General features: G+C 44.6%; 1 protein-coding gene across 1 annotated transcript in view; it reads left to right on the forward strand.

Moving 5' to 3' along the window:
* The first annotated feature begins 7,865 nt into the window (after nucleotides 1-7,865).
* The window catches only part of pde4ca (phosphodiesterase 4C, cAMP-specific a), a 37,159-nt gene continuing 27,119 nt past the window's right edge, over nucleotides 7,866-17,905 (forward strand). Inside the window, exon 1 of the mRNA XM_080503563.1 lies at nucleotides 7,866-8,012. Within this exon, the coding sequence (XP_080359689.1) occupies nucleotides 7,942-8,012 (71 nt within the window). The 5' untranslated portion in view covers nucleotides 7,866-7,941. The remainder of the gene's footprint in view (nucleotides 8,013-17,905) is intronic.

The raw sequence follows: 17,905 nt of genomic DNA on the forward strand, positions 1-17,905 counted from the left end.
AATTTATGTCTTGTTCTGCGCGAAGCGGAATATTTTGTGACATACGGACCGCCGACGTGCTAAAAAGTCAACCTATTTAGACGATTTTCTCACCGGCGCTCTGGTGGAGCCTCTCTCTGTGTCGAAGTGTTAACTGTGCAGCTCAAACATCTTCTGTCTGCCACATGACTGAAACACTGACGTGCCTCAGGGCCGGCCCAGGCCAGATCAACTTCAGATGTATTGAACCTGAGGAGGAAAACATCTCTGGCCAAAAACATCGTCAGTTCAAGTCGGTTCAAGTTTAGTTGCTTCATATCAGACAATAAGTGTCATTAATTAGCTTTTTTTCCCTCCAATTCCTGAGAAAAAGTAGCGTTTTCTTTAAATGCCATGGTGGTTACGGATTGAAAACAGTTGTCTAAACTGTAAAATTTCCATTGGACATGACTGCGTTTAATCCGAACGAAAACAGAGACGCTGTTTGCGTCTGACTTCAGACGACAGCTTTGAGAGTTTATCCACACGACGTTTCAGCCGGAGAACAAAGTCTTTCCCGCAGTTTTCCACCAGCTGTTTGTCATAGGTTCTGTCTGGTGTCAGATGATCTGGCTCCCTGGGTTATTTCAGTTTCTCTCGAAAAACACACCGGCGCTGAGCTGGGAGTCCTTTATCACAGGAGAAACTTTTTCTCACTCTCTGACGACAAACAAAGCGAGTGGGCGGTGGATGATGTTGCCTCTGGTCACAGATAGAGAGCGCCATCGTGACAGCGCCCCATGCTCGCTATAGCTTTTATCTACCTCTGCTTTTTATAGTCAGAGGTCCCGCATGTGACTCTTCCTGGTGTGCGCTCAGAGCATGTGAAAGGCAAAGAGGCCGTCTCTGAGGATTTAGGCACTTCGACAACAAATAGCACCTCAGGGACGCGAGGGGGAAAGAAAGCCTGAGTGTTCAGAGTCACAGTGAGCAGAGAGAAGAAAGGTGAGCTGCAAAAGGCCGAGCCATGCGACTGCTTAATGTTTATACACTGGAGGAACTCCGGGCGGAAGTCATTATAGACCACAGATTGAAGTTGATGAACTATATGATCCTTGAGATTACGAGTGAGGGAGGAAATCGAGGGAGGCAGAGGGCCGGGGAGAGGAGCCGAACGAGGTGATCCGTCATGCTTCTCCTCCCTGTAAATCAGACGTCCATATTTAGTTGGAGAGAGGGAAGGCCGAGCGGTAATGTAAACAAAGCCTGGGGGGAGGAAGGGAGGGAGGGAGGGAGGGAGGGAGAGTACATCAACACTGATGTTTGAGTGTATCGCCCAGCACGGCAGGCAGCGTGGTCATTATAGGAAGGGACGCGGAAAGACGGAGCTGATAAGCTTCACATGAAGGGAAAAAGCCTGATAGTGAGTAGCCGTGTTGACTTTTGAACTTTTTGTTCTTTTTTTTGTTTGGTTTTTTGGCATTTTGAAACTTAGATTTGAGAGTTTGGGAGGAATCATGAGGGGGCACAGGTTTCGAGGACCGGGCGTGACGCCTTAGCTTCACCTGGAAAGTAGGAAGTCAAGAGCTGACGGGCGGCGGGAACGATCGCAACAACTCTCAAAATACAGAACAGCGAGGGGAGGCTGGGAATCAGAGAGAAACTGATAGGAAAACTGCACCTCTAGGCCGACCTTTACCATGAGTGACCTGTGCACCGAGAGCTCTGAGGAGGAGCAGTCTGATGTTGAGGCGTCTCCTCAAGAGCGCAGGATGACCCGGCCGCCCGTCATCCAGCTCTTGCCCCGGTCCAGACCAGGGTCAGCAGGAGGATCCCCAAAGGTCTCGCCCAAGGATTCGCCTCGAGGGTCCCCTCGAGGGTCCCCGCGAAACTCCCCGCTGCTTCTGAGGAAGCTGCTGGTGAATCGCAGCATCAACCTGCAGAGGCGCCGCTTCACTCTCGCCCACACACCCAGGTACAGTCTGACGCTCTCGGGCCAAGGTGGACAACATGACGGGACAGAGAACAAAACAAAAACAAAAAACATTTGGCTTTGTTTAATTCGGACTAAACAGGTCATAGCTGGTGTCGTAGCATTCAAGTGGTAAAGAGACGAAACCATGTTCAGATCATCTCAACGGGAGCAGCAGACTTTCTCAATTATTTCTAAGTCTTGTTTTTCGATACGTCGTTTCTTTGATGTGTGCGACATGAAAGAGAGGGTGCAAACATGTGAACACGGATCTGCTGTGGAAATTGGCTAAAAGAGTCTGAAAACATTGTCACTGGCCAGAAATCCATCATCGCACAGTCACACGCAAAATCTCATCACACTGACTAAATGAGCAATGAGCTGTGCTGAGGAGGAAAACCGGGGATATTCAGTTCTGCACAATACCAACATATGTTATTTTATTTTTTTTTGGTAAAGATATTATATTTAAATTGAAAATCTATGCAGACCTTTAAAATCCCCTGTGTCGGCACGTGGCATCATTTCCCATTCATTCACGTTTTTCAGGACGGTGTTTCCATCATGTCCTCCTGTGACTTTTCAGCTGAAGTCGTTCAGTAACACGTGATCTCCAGGTCTGCTGTTGGTTTTAATCCACGACAGGTGTGAGTGTTTGTCCTGGGCTCCGTGCGGCAGCGCTCGTATTCGGTCTGCGCGGCATCGCCTCGGCAAACACGGCTCAGCCACGTCTCTGGACCCGCGGTTTGTTGTCAGTGGCAGAGTGCTCTTTTTTTGTAATTGCCCCCAGGGCAATGAAACGTACCTAACACATGCCGGATATTTCCCCGCTGGTGCTTCAAACACTTTAAATGTATTTATTTGTAATAGTGGCCGTAAACCTACCTGTCGATAGCTTTAGTTTTATGAGCCGTAATTGTATCACGCAAGGCGCATGATTCCAATGCACATCAAACATTTACATGGTTAACAGTGTCGGGATGAGAGTTGAACAATCAGTAAATCCTAAATGAGCAGACAGGGCCTTAAAACTTATACGCGACGAGATAAGCAAACAGACAAATATTGGCCTTCGAGGGGACGGTTTATTTCTCTGCTGGCGAGTTACAAACACTTTCAAGGAAGAGCCTGTTGTGGAAAATTTTAAAGCACCGTAAAACAAAATCTTGCGCACATGCTTGCTATTTCTTCGCCAGTGTTTACTCTCCACATATACACACTTGGGTGTAGACGCCATACACGTAGGGGCTGTTACAGTGACGTGAGCTCACATCCACCTTAGTGAAACAAAATTAAAAGCCCGGAGGAGCACGAACACAGTGTTGTAAACGCAGTCCCACGTTTATTGGTCTTAGAAGTAAGTATTAAACATTCCCAAAGAGGTCACTGCCTGCTGGAAGTCTGGAAAAGTGTTTATAGGTTCATTCACCTTTATAAACATGGCGTTTGTTCCAGCTTTATTGAACAGACGAGCCGAGCACAGTTTCATTAATTTCAGTGAGTCTGTTCAAAGTCTAAATATTAGAGAACGGGATTGCAGTCCTGGGAGGGGGGTTTCAAGGGTTTGTCAGGAAAGAATAGATATCCAACATGTCAGCGTTTATATTACGCAGCTCTGAGTTCAGGCTGTGGAGGAAGCTTCCTCTCTGCTGGGTTTGAGCAGCGTCCCATCATGTCAGACGCGATATAAATGGCCGGCGTTGAGTTATTGCAGGATGACAAGAGGAGGAATTAAACAAACCGGGGGGTTTAAATGTCACGAGTGTTTCAAATATAGAACATGGCCCCGCAAAGTTATTTTCACTTAGTGTCCGGGTTGATGAAACTTTCTGTTCTGTCTCTCTGTTATGTCTCTCACCGATAAGAAAACGTGGAATCCAGCCTTGTTAATGGGCCGACGAGGCGCAAATAAAACGCTAATCTATTGATGAAGAGCTTCAGCTCTCTGGTCACCCAGGAGGATTCTCTTCCAGGACAAATACATATAAACTAATATTTGCTCCCCGGCCCTTTATGACTTGTTAAATATTTTGGGAGTATATCACATTTGATCATGTGGGTTGTGTGTTCTGCTGGTTGGTGTTAGGGTGAGATAGATATATGCTCACAGAATTTGGACTATTGTTGGAAAAACGAGACCTTCTGCTATCGCTTCTCATTGCTGAGCGTAAATAGCTTCCCAGCATTCATATTTTTAATGTGTACATCTTCTAAATTGCTTCATCCAAATGAGTATGGACCTACACGTGCAATGGTAGAACATAGAAAACTCCACAAGAACACTCCAAGCCTTTACCGACACTCTAACGACTGATTTTCTCTACTGAAATAATTTTCTGAATTTTTTTTTTTTTTTTTTTAAATCAAGTTTGTAGCTTCAGGTTTATTGTAATCTGAAATTTGAGGAAATGTTCAATTGATATTTTACTCATTATTCCTATACCTTCATGGGCTACTCCGGCGGAACTGAATAAATAAGTCGTTGTACTTTGTTACTGAGAAGATAGTTGTTCTATTGGGTACGACCACATATCTGTTATACGGTACACGCTTGATATGTGTTTGCTTTGTTTGGAAGATTGGACCAAAGTTATAATGCTGATGAGATTACAAACGTTGACAATATATTGGGTGTGTAAGAAGAGAAACGCTTGTGCAACGTGTACATCACACAGTGTTGCAACATATTTATTTTAGGACTTATAGTCCTACATTTAAACATAATATCTATGTTTTTTGTGTTTTTTTCCCATCTTACAATCCTAAAACCATGTCGCTTCTTGTTTAAACATCCATAATTATAATTCAGGGTTCGTAAAATACAAATCTTGACACAAGTACTTCCACTTTTACGTGTGTGAAGTCCTTCTGGCAGCACTGTTGCTACTGCGGTTCGCACTGTTACTTCACAGCAACAAAAAGCTCCAGTTCAGTTCGATGTCTTCCTGTCAAGAGATTGCATGTTGTTCCCTCCTGACGTGTGTTTTGGTGGTGAAGGGGATGACTCGATGAATATCCTCAAGGCGTGTGTGGGGATTATTGTGTGCGTCTCTCTGTGTTCACCGTGTGAATGTGCAGACAAGGTGTCTATTGACTGCGAACGGCGACGATATACAGAACCGGATGCGGCAACTTTACTCATCTGGAGCCCTAAACAAGAAACGTGTTTGAAATTGTTGGCATAAAGAACAGAAACAGAAGTGTTTTCACTTTAAGCCATTTTATGTGTGTGCAACCATGTAATTTAAAATGTTTGTCCTGTCTCTACTAGGAGTATAATCAGACCTGCACGCTCTCAACTCATCAACATGTATTTCCTCCCGTCATCCACTAGAGGCCGCTGTGTTGTGAAACATGAGCCGATGGGACTTTTGTTTGTGTGATGGGTCGAAGTTGACATTGGCGTTTGTTGGATTTTGACTCTATTGGGACTTTTTTTTTTTTTTTTTTTAGGAAGACTGTAAATGGCTTGAAAGAATTCTTCTGGCCTGATGCTGAGGAGAAATAAAGTTTGCACATTGGTCAATGCAGGCGTGTTTTCTGCCAGACTCTGGACAGGCTGACACGGTTGATGAATAGTGGAAAAAGGACAAACTGTGCAGGAATCCCAGAGAAAGTCTGACACTTCCAGTTGTTTGACTTATTCTATATTTTAAAGTGAGCCATTTATCTATCCGTGACGTATATCCTCCTGTTAGGCTACAGATATAAGCAAGTTATCACTCATCGAAATGTATAACCTGGATTTACTGAAGGTTTATGTATATGTCGATACTTTCAAACTCATTGTGAAGTTTGACCTGACGAATCTCGTGTCTAGATCTTCTCCATACAGCTGCTTAATGTCAACGTTATTGTGGGCTGGACGGTGGACATCTTCTTTTTCCCCGCTTCTTCATCACTACCACATTCTCAACATAATTAAATAATGAAATAATATGATATGATAGGAAATTGTGTTTTATACTCTTCAAACTCTTCTTTTTTTCTTCTTTCCTCTTTCTTCTTCTTTTTCCTCCCCCTCTTCTGCTCCAATGTTCTCCATATCATTGACAATATTACCTGTACACCACCTTTTTGTGCGCCCTGGCTTCCGTCTTCTACTTTCAATATTAATACCTCTCTGCCCCACCTTGTCTACCGTGGACGGCTCTTCGCTGCGGTGAAAAGAAAAACAAATGACGCAGATCCATCCACGACGGCCCGTCTCTTGTCTGAATTATTTGCACTGTCATGCGTTTGATGACGGCAAATATTTGTTAAACACCGCGCAGGATATTGTGCGAATCAGATGGCTTACACCATGACATGACGGCAGATAGCTCAATATTTAAAAAGGAAAATTGAGTCACCTTTGGTTGGGGCAAGGGGGGGAAGATAGAAAAGCGAGCACACGCAATATTGAAGTATTGATTGGCCAGTAAAGTATTGCTGCTGCTGGCATGGAGGCAGGACGGTCACACGCAGACGTCAAACTGCACTCCTCTGATGATAAACTGATGCAGCACAGTGGGACGTTGTGAATGTGTCAGTAGGTTTACTTCTACACGCAGGGACTGTCATTTTCTCTTTTTCTGCAGTTTGCTCCATGTCTCTCTCTCTCTCTCTCTCTCTCTCTCTCTCTCTCTCTCTCTCTCTCTCTCTCTCTCTCCCCCCTCCCAAACACCCAGAATCCCACCCCTTCGCTCACCCTCCTCCACACTCTCTCTCTCTCTCTCTCTCTCTCTCTCTCTCTCTCCCTCTCTCTCTCTTCGCCTCTCACTCTCGGGGGAGATAGTGTTGTTGTTTGTTGTTTTAAGCCCGAGTTTGGTCCCACCACTCTCAGGAGAGCAGAGAGGAGAAGAGAGAGCAGAAGTCTGTTATGGCCCGCTGACAGGGACGACGTGGGACAGCCCACTCCGGGGAGCATCTGATGGGATTATAACACTCTTTCCAGCTCATTTTTTTTCTCCCCCCCCCCCCTCCCTCACTAAGAATAACTCTGCTCAGTCTGCTGGTGGTGCATTGTCACAGAGGTGAGCTTTCACTCTGGTGAACCGCTTTGAGTCAAGGTTTGGCGTCTCCCCTGACTTTTAAAAGACAGAGAACACCTTGGGGGGTGGGGTGGGGGGGAGTGGGGGTCACTGTGGAGGAGTTTAGTTTCATCGCTTTTGGAGCTCCTCCGCAAGAACTCAAGCTTGTGTCCTCTTCAGGAGCTCAAAGAAAGACAACAACATCAACAACAACAACAAAAAAGAAACACAAGAGAAGCGTTTATCTTGGCACATCTGTGGTGAGCTGAAAGGACGAGGGTGAGGAATTAATCCCAGACGAGCATTGACAGCTGACACTATCCTCACTTGTACTTGATTTGATTCCGCCCAGACTTTCTCTGTCAGTGAGACGATACGCTAACTCACTCTATGATGGGTCTTTAGCAGCCAAGGCTCTTTGCCTTTTTAGGCTGTTCACACACACACGCACACAAACACACACATGCACAAACACGCACACACACACACACACACTTTAAGCTGATTTGAACTTTTCAGATTCCTCATCCTCCACTAAAACAAATGGACGTGTCCTGAGCACTGGGAACAAAATATGAACTGCATATTTTTGAATGCACTTTAGTTCTTTCTTTCTGGAGCTGAATCACTTCTGGCTTGTGGAGCTTTATCTCGTAAACACAGAGCCAGACTCAGCAGGCCTGACTGACTGTTGTGCGTTGATCGTACCCTGGTGCACCCGAGGAGACTTTTTGCTGTTTTGCATCGTTTTTGCATTTTCCTGTCTTGGATCTGTTTTTTCCCGGCACCAACCTGCCAGAGGAAGCGCTGCAGCTTGTGACCACAGACAACACACAGGAGTTCGGACAGCTTCTTCTTCTTCTGGCAGCATGGGGGCTTTATTCACGCCACAGAAGTTCATTCTCTCTCTTTGCCACCGAACGGCGGCTGCTTTGATCATTCCCTGAACTTTTCCTCGGTACTTTTCAAACCTGCTTTAAAAAAAAAAAAAAGAAGAAGATGAACAAAGACTCTCGTTTTTCCCGGAAGACGCACGGCAGCTTCTCTACACGGAGGCACTCGTGCATTGGGTATGTATCAAGTTTTGTGTTTTGGAGTTGAGAGATTGTGATTGCTGTTTTGAGGGAACCTGACACACAGCGAGCCGATGTGGGAATTCTATCACAGCGCTCCAGTGCTGCAGTGCTTCTCGCTGTGGTGTTAATCGGATGATTTACTGGGATCCGTCCTCGGTTTCGGTCCGAGTTGTGTTTTGTTCACACACTCCAGAAACGTGTACGGGATGCAAATCCCCCTGCTGTAAACAACGACTGTGTCAAGTGCTGAGTGTGCAGCTGTCTGCTGAGTTAAACTCAGGATCAAGACCATCTAATGCCCCAAACAAACACCAGAAATGTGAACGTATGAATGCTCCGGTGAAGCTGCTGGGGCGACTTTTGGGCGACTGGCCAGGACCCAGCGACGTCGTCTGTGTTGCATATCATGTCGTCCACAGCTTTATGTTTTTTTGGACGAATGCTGAAGAATAATTGAAGCTTGCTTTTCTATGTTGTCCTCTAGGAACCAAAACATAAAGGGGGGGGGGGGGGAAGAAAATAACTTCTCAAATGAAATGGTTTCATGCCAACATGGGCCCCTTTATATACTGATGAGAGTCTTTAAAGAAAGTATAGTTGTAACATGATACAAATGCGTAATCAGCAGACTGGAGATGGGAAGAACATAAAAGTTACTACAGCCGTCATGAGATCCCTGCAGGACACTTTGTTACGTAAGTTTACAGACCCAAAAGACAAAGGCTTGATACATGAAATGCAAGAATAGACACACAGTAAGAGGTAGCATTTATATATATGTGTGTGTGTGTGTGTGTGTGTGTGTGTGTGTGTGTGTGTGTGTGTGTGTGTGTGTGTGTGTGTGTGTGTGTGTGTGTGTGTGTGTGCGTGTGTGTGTGTGTGTGTGTGTGTGTGTGTGTGTGTGTGTGTGTGTGTGTGTGTGTGTATATATATATATATCAATGCTCAGGGTCCTAAAGGCCAACATAGCTCTTGACAACTACAGAATTAAGATGGACTGTAAAACATTCCAAAAAAAAAAGAAGGAACCTTTTTCACGATTGCCCCCAAAACAAACAAACAAACAAACAAAAAAAAACAAACCCAGAGAGCAGCTGTGGGAATTTTTTTGTTCAGGCAGTGCAGGAAACTTCTCTGAGCTCTGGGCATAAGACATGTGCCTCACAAGTGTCATCTGAACTCCTCCAGCCGTGAGCCTGTTTGGATCATATGAGGAGATCAAAGCAGGAGATTTTAGACCACAGCCAGAAATACAGACGTGCAGAAGGGAACAGAACAAGCCTCTATTCTCCTATTACCTGATCTGAACACTGAGCTTCCTGACTTAAAAAAAAAAAAAAAAACACACACAAAGAAAACAGTTGGCTGATGGGAGTTTGAGATCAAAGCCAAGTTCACTCCTTGTTTTGTGCTTCTGGTACAAGTTCATATGATATTTCATTTTGTAGATGCTGCTGCTGCCATTACCTCTTATTAGGTTAGCATTAATAATGTAAAATTATTTCGGTTCAAAGTTGTTGTTTTTTTTTCTACACACACGCACACACACACACACACACACACACACACACACACACACACACACACACACACACACACACACACACACACACACACACACACACACACACACACACACACACACACACACACACACACTGAGACAAAGCAGCTTCTGTCATGTCGACTGTGTCCATCACAATAGCGACAGCTCTTATCCTCACTTGTACTAACAGTACCAGGACACTATTCATCCTCTGCTCCCCCTCCCCCTCATCTGGCGCCTCCTCAACAATACACAACTCTTTTTCTCCACGGCGTCTCCGGCATCAGGGTGCATTTCGACGTCATGTTCGACCGCCGGCAATTGGAGCTCTCAAACGGCTCCCTGAGAAAGTGGCTGACACCGCGGTGACAGTTTGAGAAGACGCCGCTTATCTGGGGCAGAAGATGACGAGTGACTGGAAAAAAGAGATAATTAAGACGAGTGGGGGAAATGGCACCGACAAGAGGGCGGTGAAGGAGTGATAGGGGGGCGACTTGGGTTGAGATAGTGCTGCTTTTAGCGCAGAGATAATGACGAGGAGTCGAGGGTTAAGCGTGAGCGACGGCGGCCGGCAGCTCCGAGGGCAGAAAAGCGAACAACAAAACCCAAACAAAACAAAAAGCCAAAAGCGGAAAATGTGTGACCAAAAAAAAAAAAAAAATGTAATTAGGAAAACAAACAAAAACGTGTCAAGTGAGGCCACCCAACCAAAGGGCAACAGTGTCAATGTCAGAGGTCCTAATATAGCTGCCTGTGCCCTCCTCCCCAAACACACACCCAGATTAGTCAATAGGGCCTGTGTGAGGCTGTGGCACGCTGGCCGCTGCGTGCGTCACAGCTGTACTCCATATTTTCGGCATGACTGATTTCCCCGATCGCCTCCAGAGCCTCATCGATTCCCGAGTTAGCGGCCTGGGACAGCACTAACGCCGCTGAGATTCAAAAACGAGCGGCTCCAGCACGTCCCCCCCCCCCCGGTTCACAAGAGAGCGGCGGCACATAAAACACCTTTATTATGCAATAACGGAGACAGTCGGGACCGGTTGAAAAGATGTGAAATCGTTTGAACTTGATAAAGGGGTTCTGAGCATAAAAAACCCTGCAACCATTTTGGTGACGGTTGTGAGCGTTTGTGTGTGTTTGTAGGTGGTGAAGTTCAGCTCCAACTGCTGCATGAAGCTCTCAGCTCAAGTCAGGAGTTTTATCCCACATTTAGTTGTGTCTGATCAGAAGAGTTGATATTTCTATGTTTGCCATTAAGTTTCTGTCTAGTGGTGGACGTGAGCTTTATAACTGAACTCCATCTAGGGGGGGATTTCATTGTAGCCACTAGAGGGAGAAGCTGGCTCAGTTATGCTCAGACGCTCTCAGACCTCCTGCAGGCCCAGCTCAGGCTGGAAACCAGACAAAAGTGGCGGTTCGATGCGCTGTTATTGTTTTCAGCCACCTTCATTTTCCTAAATATACTTTGATCGTCCTTAAAAAAAAAAAATTTTTTATACTATAATATAATGTAATTTATCAAATGACAATGATTTCAGGGGAGGAACATAAAGTAAAGTTCACAATGTATTGCAAGAAATGCTCTCAAATGACTAGCATGTTGCTAAATATTTAGGTTTCCTCACACTGCCCATTTTGGCTTAAAAACTAGCAAATATGAATTGATGCCATTTACTGAAGATGTTCCAAAATTCTTGTGCAAAACAAAAATACGTGCAATTTGTGTGGGCTTTTCAGAATAAAAAGCTTCAGCTTTAAACGCCTCGCAAAATGTCTGTTGCCTATTTGTCTTTTAAAACCATCAAATCTGATTAAATAATGGTTTTAAAAGTTCACATTTTTAATCACTTTACACATAAAAGACACACTAATTAGCAGATTGGAGGTGTTGTGCATTACAATCGCACCTTTTAGTGAAAGTGTGAAATACATTTTATTGAAATCCAATCAGAAATGTAGCCTTTTTTTAAAAGGCTACATTTCTGATTGGATTCACACAGAATATTCACACAGAATATTTATCACAGATCTAATAATAATAATAAATGGTGCATAATGATAATGTTTTACTTTTGTGACTTGAAAAGTCGTTGACCCCTTGAAATAACCTTATAGAAAAGCCCATAAAGTTCAAACGAAGAGTTATTTGTTATTTGTTTATTAGTTTTGTACTTAGTTTGACTTGTAGTTTTACTTGTAGTTTTAGTTCAACCCCTGAAACTGGATGAAGTGTGACTGGATCACGGTACTGCACTGAACCAAAGTCCTTTAAAACATCTTCCATTACATATGCAGACAAGTAAGCATGCACACATTTATATTAAGCTCCATAGGGGCTCCTTGTTTGTCCGTTTTTTTTAGAGTAATTAGATAGTTTGTTGTCCCATAAACACGTCGTAGCTAACAGTGCAACCACCTGCTGTGTGTGTGTGTGTGTGTGTGTGTGTGTGTGTGTGTGTGTGTGTGTGTGTGTGTGTGTGTGTATTTGAATGTGCGCGTACGGATCTGTCATCCGCTCTATCCCCAAATCAGACGAGCCCCCCTGAACCCCGCCGTCATTCTAGCAGATGGCAGCCTAATGAATCATGAGGCGACACACTCGCCTTTACTATAGCACACGGCGGTGTAGCACGACGGTGACGTCACAGAGACGCCCAGAGTTAATTATAGGCCGCCAGCGGCCGCCACAGACTGTGCTGCTGCGTTCATACAGTTTTTGCAGGTGACATTTGTGTCACGAAGGCATCAGGTGGATTGTGTTTGCTTTTTGTTTTGTGTGTCACAGTCATTCATTCATTCATTCATTCATTCACCCTGCATGGGGCTTCATCGTGGACACAGGTTATCATTGGACCTGTTAAAGCAGTGAAATGATGCTTTTAAAAGCCTACACTGACTGGAACCCATTGTGTTGTGCCCGAGAGACATAGATGCACACGTTGAGTCAGATCAGTGAGGGGGAAAAAAAGCAGATTACATTATGTTAATTAACTGGAATGTAAAATGAAGACACACATTCAGGCAGAGGTGAGTTAAATGACTCTTCTTGCTGTTTGCTTAAGAGCAGTGAGGTTTGCATTTAAAGAAGTGAAACCATGACTTTACAGAGCTTCTCTAGCAATAGGTTTCATATCGCGTCTCAGGATTCTCCAGGCGTACAATAAAGCACCTATTGGCCACAAAAATAACACGACTCAGCGACTGGGAAAACCCCAAAATACACTGATTGGGCTGTTTTGACGATAATCCAATTTAAATGATCAGAATCATGTAGAAAATAGATATGAAGCACATAAAAGCATACAGATATTCAAAACTGCTGTGTTTTTCACATGATTTGGCCATACTGTTGATGTTATTGAAAAAAAAAACCTCTACATTGCAGTCTCTACATTCATGTTCTGTTACAGTATTTCTATGCATGACAGTCGCTGCTGTCGTACAGCAGCAGGTGAGCATGTGCAACCTCGTGAGCATAACAGCTGTTGCCGTTGAATTGTGCCGAGTCATCATAACAGGCCCCATGTATTGCCTTTGAATGTCTCCGAGAATAAATCTGTCTTCATCTCTGCTCGTTCACAGCGAATTCGATAAACAGCGCCGGAGTCAACCTCTGAAGTGCTTTCCGTGTCATTTACATTTGTTTTTAACCGTTAACGGAGGATTAAACAGGAAAACACACACACACACACACACACACACCTCCATATGACTTCAAAGTTCGTCGTCCAGCCATGCAGCCAGCGTCGTGACGTCACGAGGCCCCATCCGCAAATAACGGACTATTAAACCCACGGCCGAGAGGTCAGCCAGAATTTAGAATGCTCCGCAGTTTTATGAGTTTTCAGAGATTACCTCGGCACGTTGTTCCGGCAGTCGTCGTCTGAGCTTGTCCACCGCCGCGAGGCGATACGTGAAGACACTGTGCAGACACTAACATTCAGGGCCTGGCTTTTTTCAGAACGCCACTCTCCTCCACCACGGTGACGCAGATACATGGAGCGCTGTGAAAATCTTCTGGCCCGCTGCCCACTGTGTGTGTGTGCAGGCATGTTTTAAGCGTAGATTTTAAGGTTATATTCAGGGTAGGATGTGTGTGACATTAAACAAGGAGGTGTCAGCGTGAGCTTGCATGTGTTTTATCCATCTTTGCACAACGAGAGGACATCGATCTGATCGTAAAGGGATCCAAAGACCGAGACGTTTAATTGCAGCAGTTTCGCGGCAATCTGGAGCAGGGATGTCCTTAAACGGCTTGAAAACACTGGAAATCTGCTTTTCTAAGAGATTGTGTGTGCAAACTGTGTGCAAACACAAGTGGATACTAGGCTCTTTCAGAAAGTAACGCTCATTTAGCATGTTTGACACTGAATATTCAGTATTGGGTGGAACTCATGCATTTAATTTACCAACACACGATGCGGTCCACGACTTCTAAAGGCTTATTGTGCTGTTTATGATTGTGTCTGTGTTTAACAGGTTGGAAACTCGAGCTCAAATCAGCTCACTCCTTAGCAGAGATTGCTGCGATTGCAGTGAGACGTTTCTTATGCAGACCCCACACCAGTTTCATTTGTATAGATTGTCCCACAATTTTTACCGTTTTCCTTTTTTCTCTCTCTTATTAGTTGCTATCTTTTCTATTTACTTCAGTTCTGATTTTTTTTCCCACAAAAAGATGACTTTTTGACCACTCATATCACAGATTATGATTTTCAGCCAAATTTATTTCTTATCACACTTTGGTTTTTTTTGCATTTATTGGCACTCAACGTTCCAGCCATTATTTACTTGGTGATTACAATCTAACACAAACAAATCTCTAATTTAAATAGCGTTGTTTGATCCTGTATTTGGGAAGTGTAACCAAAGAGTTTTGCAGAAGGATGGCATTTGGGAACAATTTGAGAAACGCTCTCCCATCATAAAGACGGTGTCAAAAGCACAAACGGCTGTAAAAAAGTGTTAAAAAAAACTAAATGAACCGACTGCGGGGTGAAAGCATTTCATGAGAACATTTTGATCCACTGCCGGACGCTATCAGATGGCGTTGACCCCTGATCCCGATGGCGTTCCTGCAGAGTCAGTTCTGCTCAACACAGACATGCCGTTCTGTGCAGCAAGGCAGAGTGAAGAGGAACACCACTATGTCCCGGGGCAGCTACTGAAGTACACTAATAGAAATAATAAACATATAAATTCAAATATCATGACGAGATGTACTATTTACTAATCAATGCAGATTGGCAGATGAAGCTGTGAACTCTTTAACAGTCGGAGGAACAACCGGTGAAATGTTTACGCAACACTGTGTCCCACCTCTTAACTCATATTAGTCGTACTGTTGGACGAATAACCTGTTGCTGCTCCTCAATCGGTTTCCAGAAAGCCACAACATGCAGCTGCATTGTGCCTCGGTTCGGTTTGTGGTTACGATCAGCCCTTGTTGTGTGCCTCGGATTTCCTTAAATGGAAGTGTTCTTGACCATCGCAGACCCCGGACTGTTGTGGAACCGCAAAGGAGCAGAGGCAAGTCGCATGAGCACACGCCGCAGGTACCCGATCTTTTTTGTGTATGTAAATGCAGCTGCATCTCAAACCTGGTTCATATTAAAGAGACGTACCACCACTAATGTTTCTTTCCCAGTCTCACCTGTGGCGTCCCTCCGCCGACATTTCTGAATCGCCCTGCAATCAGTTGACGGTGTTGATTGATGCGCCGATTTAAATGAACCGTCACAGGGCGAAGCGTGGCTTGGCGTACACGTCCATTTATGGAAATGTGTTTTTAACAATCAACCAAAGTCCTGCAGGTCACATTACAGTGAAATGTTTCTCGAAATTGAGATAGTTTGAAATGTGTGTTTTATATTTAGAAAGCATTCTGTTAGCTGGTGATCCGACTGGAATTCATGCCACTGTGAGATGTTTTTAACTGCAGCTGAGCACTGAGCTTGATCATTCATTGAATTTCATTTTTTTTTTCTAAGCATCTAGTTGTGGCCACAGCTGTTTTCAGAATGACAGTTTCTTGTTTCAGTGTTTGTCTTAGAATTAACATCTTTATGAAGGACTAAAACAAATATGCAACGACAATATACGATGTGATCAGAGGTCGGGGGTGTGCACGACGACTTCCTTGTAAATATTGTGTGGAGAAAAAAAAGCAAAATAATGTGACTTTTTTTTGTCAATAGTAGCATGAAAATGGAATTAAAGCAAATTAAAGTTATGAAATAATCAATTGGACAAAACCATGAGCGGAACAGATTCCATGGTTACTTGGCTTTATACGCAACTAATTAATTAGTCAAAGAATCTAAATAGTGTGGAAATAGTGAAGCCGCTGAAGAATTACTACCTAACATAATCTACAGAATGCATCATGTATCTATTTATACTTCATCAGTGTTGTTATCAATAGTCGATTATAGCCAATGTGGCACCCGAGGAGAGATTTTATACCTCCATCAGTGATTTACATACATATCATTGTTTTTACCCTTGTCTTTAATTTACAAGATAACATGTCACCTAATATTCATGTTTAACAATTTACAAATTAATTCAAAAATATTTGAAATACAACATAATTATTGAGACCACAGTATTAAAATCCTGTAAATATGTGAATACATAGATAATAATAGTGAAAAATGACATGCAACATCAAACAGTTTATTCAATGACTATATATGAACGGACTTATCTGGTACTAATATTTGCAGTAATTGCTTTACATTTGACTCAATGTGCTTATGGTACTTGCTTATCTTGCCTAATGGGCCGGCGGGCTCAGCTCCGAAGGGTTTCACCACAGCACACACACATTATTTGTCGTCATCAAATCGTATAAAACTCCCCCCAAATTTTTTTCACAAAAAGCCACATTGTGTGTCCCTGTGAAAAATATCCTATACACGTGAGCCTCCCTTCTGATTTTGCTGATCCCTTGTCAAATATGTCCTGTTTAAGTTTTCTTCTGGCGCACACAGACGGCCCGTCGGCTAAGGTTTCATGTTTACTTTTCCACTTTTGTGCTCTTCAGAAACACTCTGCCCCCCGGCTACGGGCGACCTTGCATGCTCACGTCTTAAGCTGCTGCGTGAGCACATAATGTATACATATAAGTGTGTGTGTGTGTGTGTGTGTGTGTGTGTGTGTGTGTGTGTGTGTGTGTGTGTGTGTGTGTGTGTGTGTGTGTGTGTGTGTGTGTGTGTGTACACATGTTCTTGCTCCTCAGCAGGCTGCGTCTCAGGAGCGACTTACTGTAATACCTTGTCATACTCATCCTGTCATCAATCTCTTTACCGAACACAGACGACACCTCACTGCCACACACACACAAATACAGAATGCTCCATCTGGAATGGATCAGGGCGCTATCCCGCCATGTTATCTGGAGTGTGTATGTATGTGTAAGATGAGAGAGAGAGAGGGAGAGAGAGGGAGAGGGGGAGAGGGAGAGAAGGAAGGAGTTAAAAAGGTCCGAAACATTTGGGGAGGGCAGGAACCATGCTGGCTCTGAGCCCGCCCCCTTTCTCAGCTCTGACCTCACTCTGAAACTTGTTCCCCTCTGTATGTGATGCACACGCACACACTCAGTCACATGCCTACACACACACACACACACACACACACACACACACACACACACACACACACACACACACACACACACACACACACACACACACACACACACACACACACACACACACACACACACACACACACACACACACAGAGGAAGGGGCTACTGTGACAGACTGGAGCAGGAGAGCAAGTTTGCCCGGGGAAAGGAAAGGTCTCGCTCGCTGTGATTAAAGGTGTAGCAGCCAGAGGGGATTGGAGGAAGCTGAAACAGAAGACGAGCGTGAGGGAGAGAGAGAGCGAGAGAGAGAGAGAGAGAGAGAGAGAGAGAGAGAGAGAGAGCAGACAGAGTGAAAGGGAGAGAGAGGGGGGGGGGGGGGGGGGAGAAGGGCAAGAGTGTAGCGCCACATTTAGACCCAGAGCAAAGACAAGATGTACATGGGGGGACCGATTAATGGAGCTCTGCTGAGAGTGATGAACAGCTTCCTCTGCAGACGCACGGGCGGCCGATAGTGTGCAGCTCTGAGGGATCCAGGTGAACACGCTCCGGACCGATCATTCAGGAGAAGCCAGATTTTTTTTTTTTCTACCCCCCCTCCTCCACCGGCACACAGTGGCGTGGAGGCTGCGCTGTCCCAGTCGCCCTGGCTCTTCCCCGGAGCCGCCGGTCTTAAAGCTGGTGTCCAGGCCCGCCGGAGGTAATGAGAACCCCTGGGAAGCCGTGGAGAGCCGGACAGCCCGCCAG

This window comes from Blennius ocellaris (genome assembly GCF_963422515.1).
Source record: "Blennius ocellaris genome assembly, chromosome: 10".
Lineage (NCBI taxonomy): Eukaryota > Metazoa > Chordata > Actinopteri > Blenniiformes > Blenniidae > Blennius > Blennius ocellaris.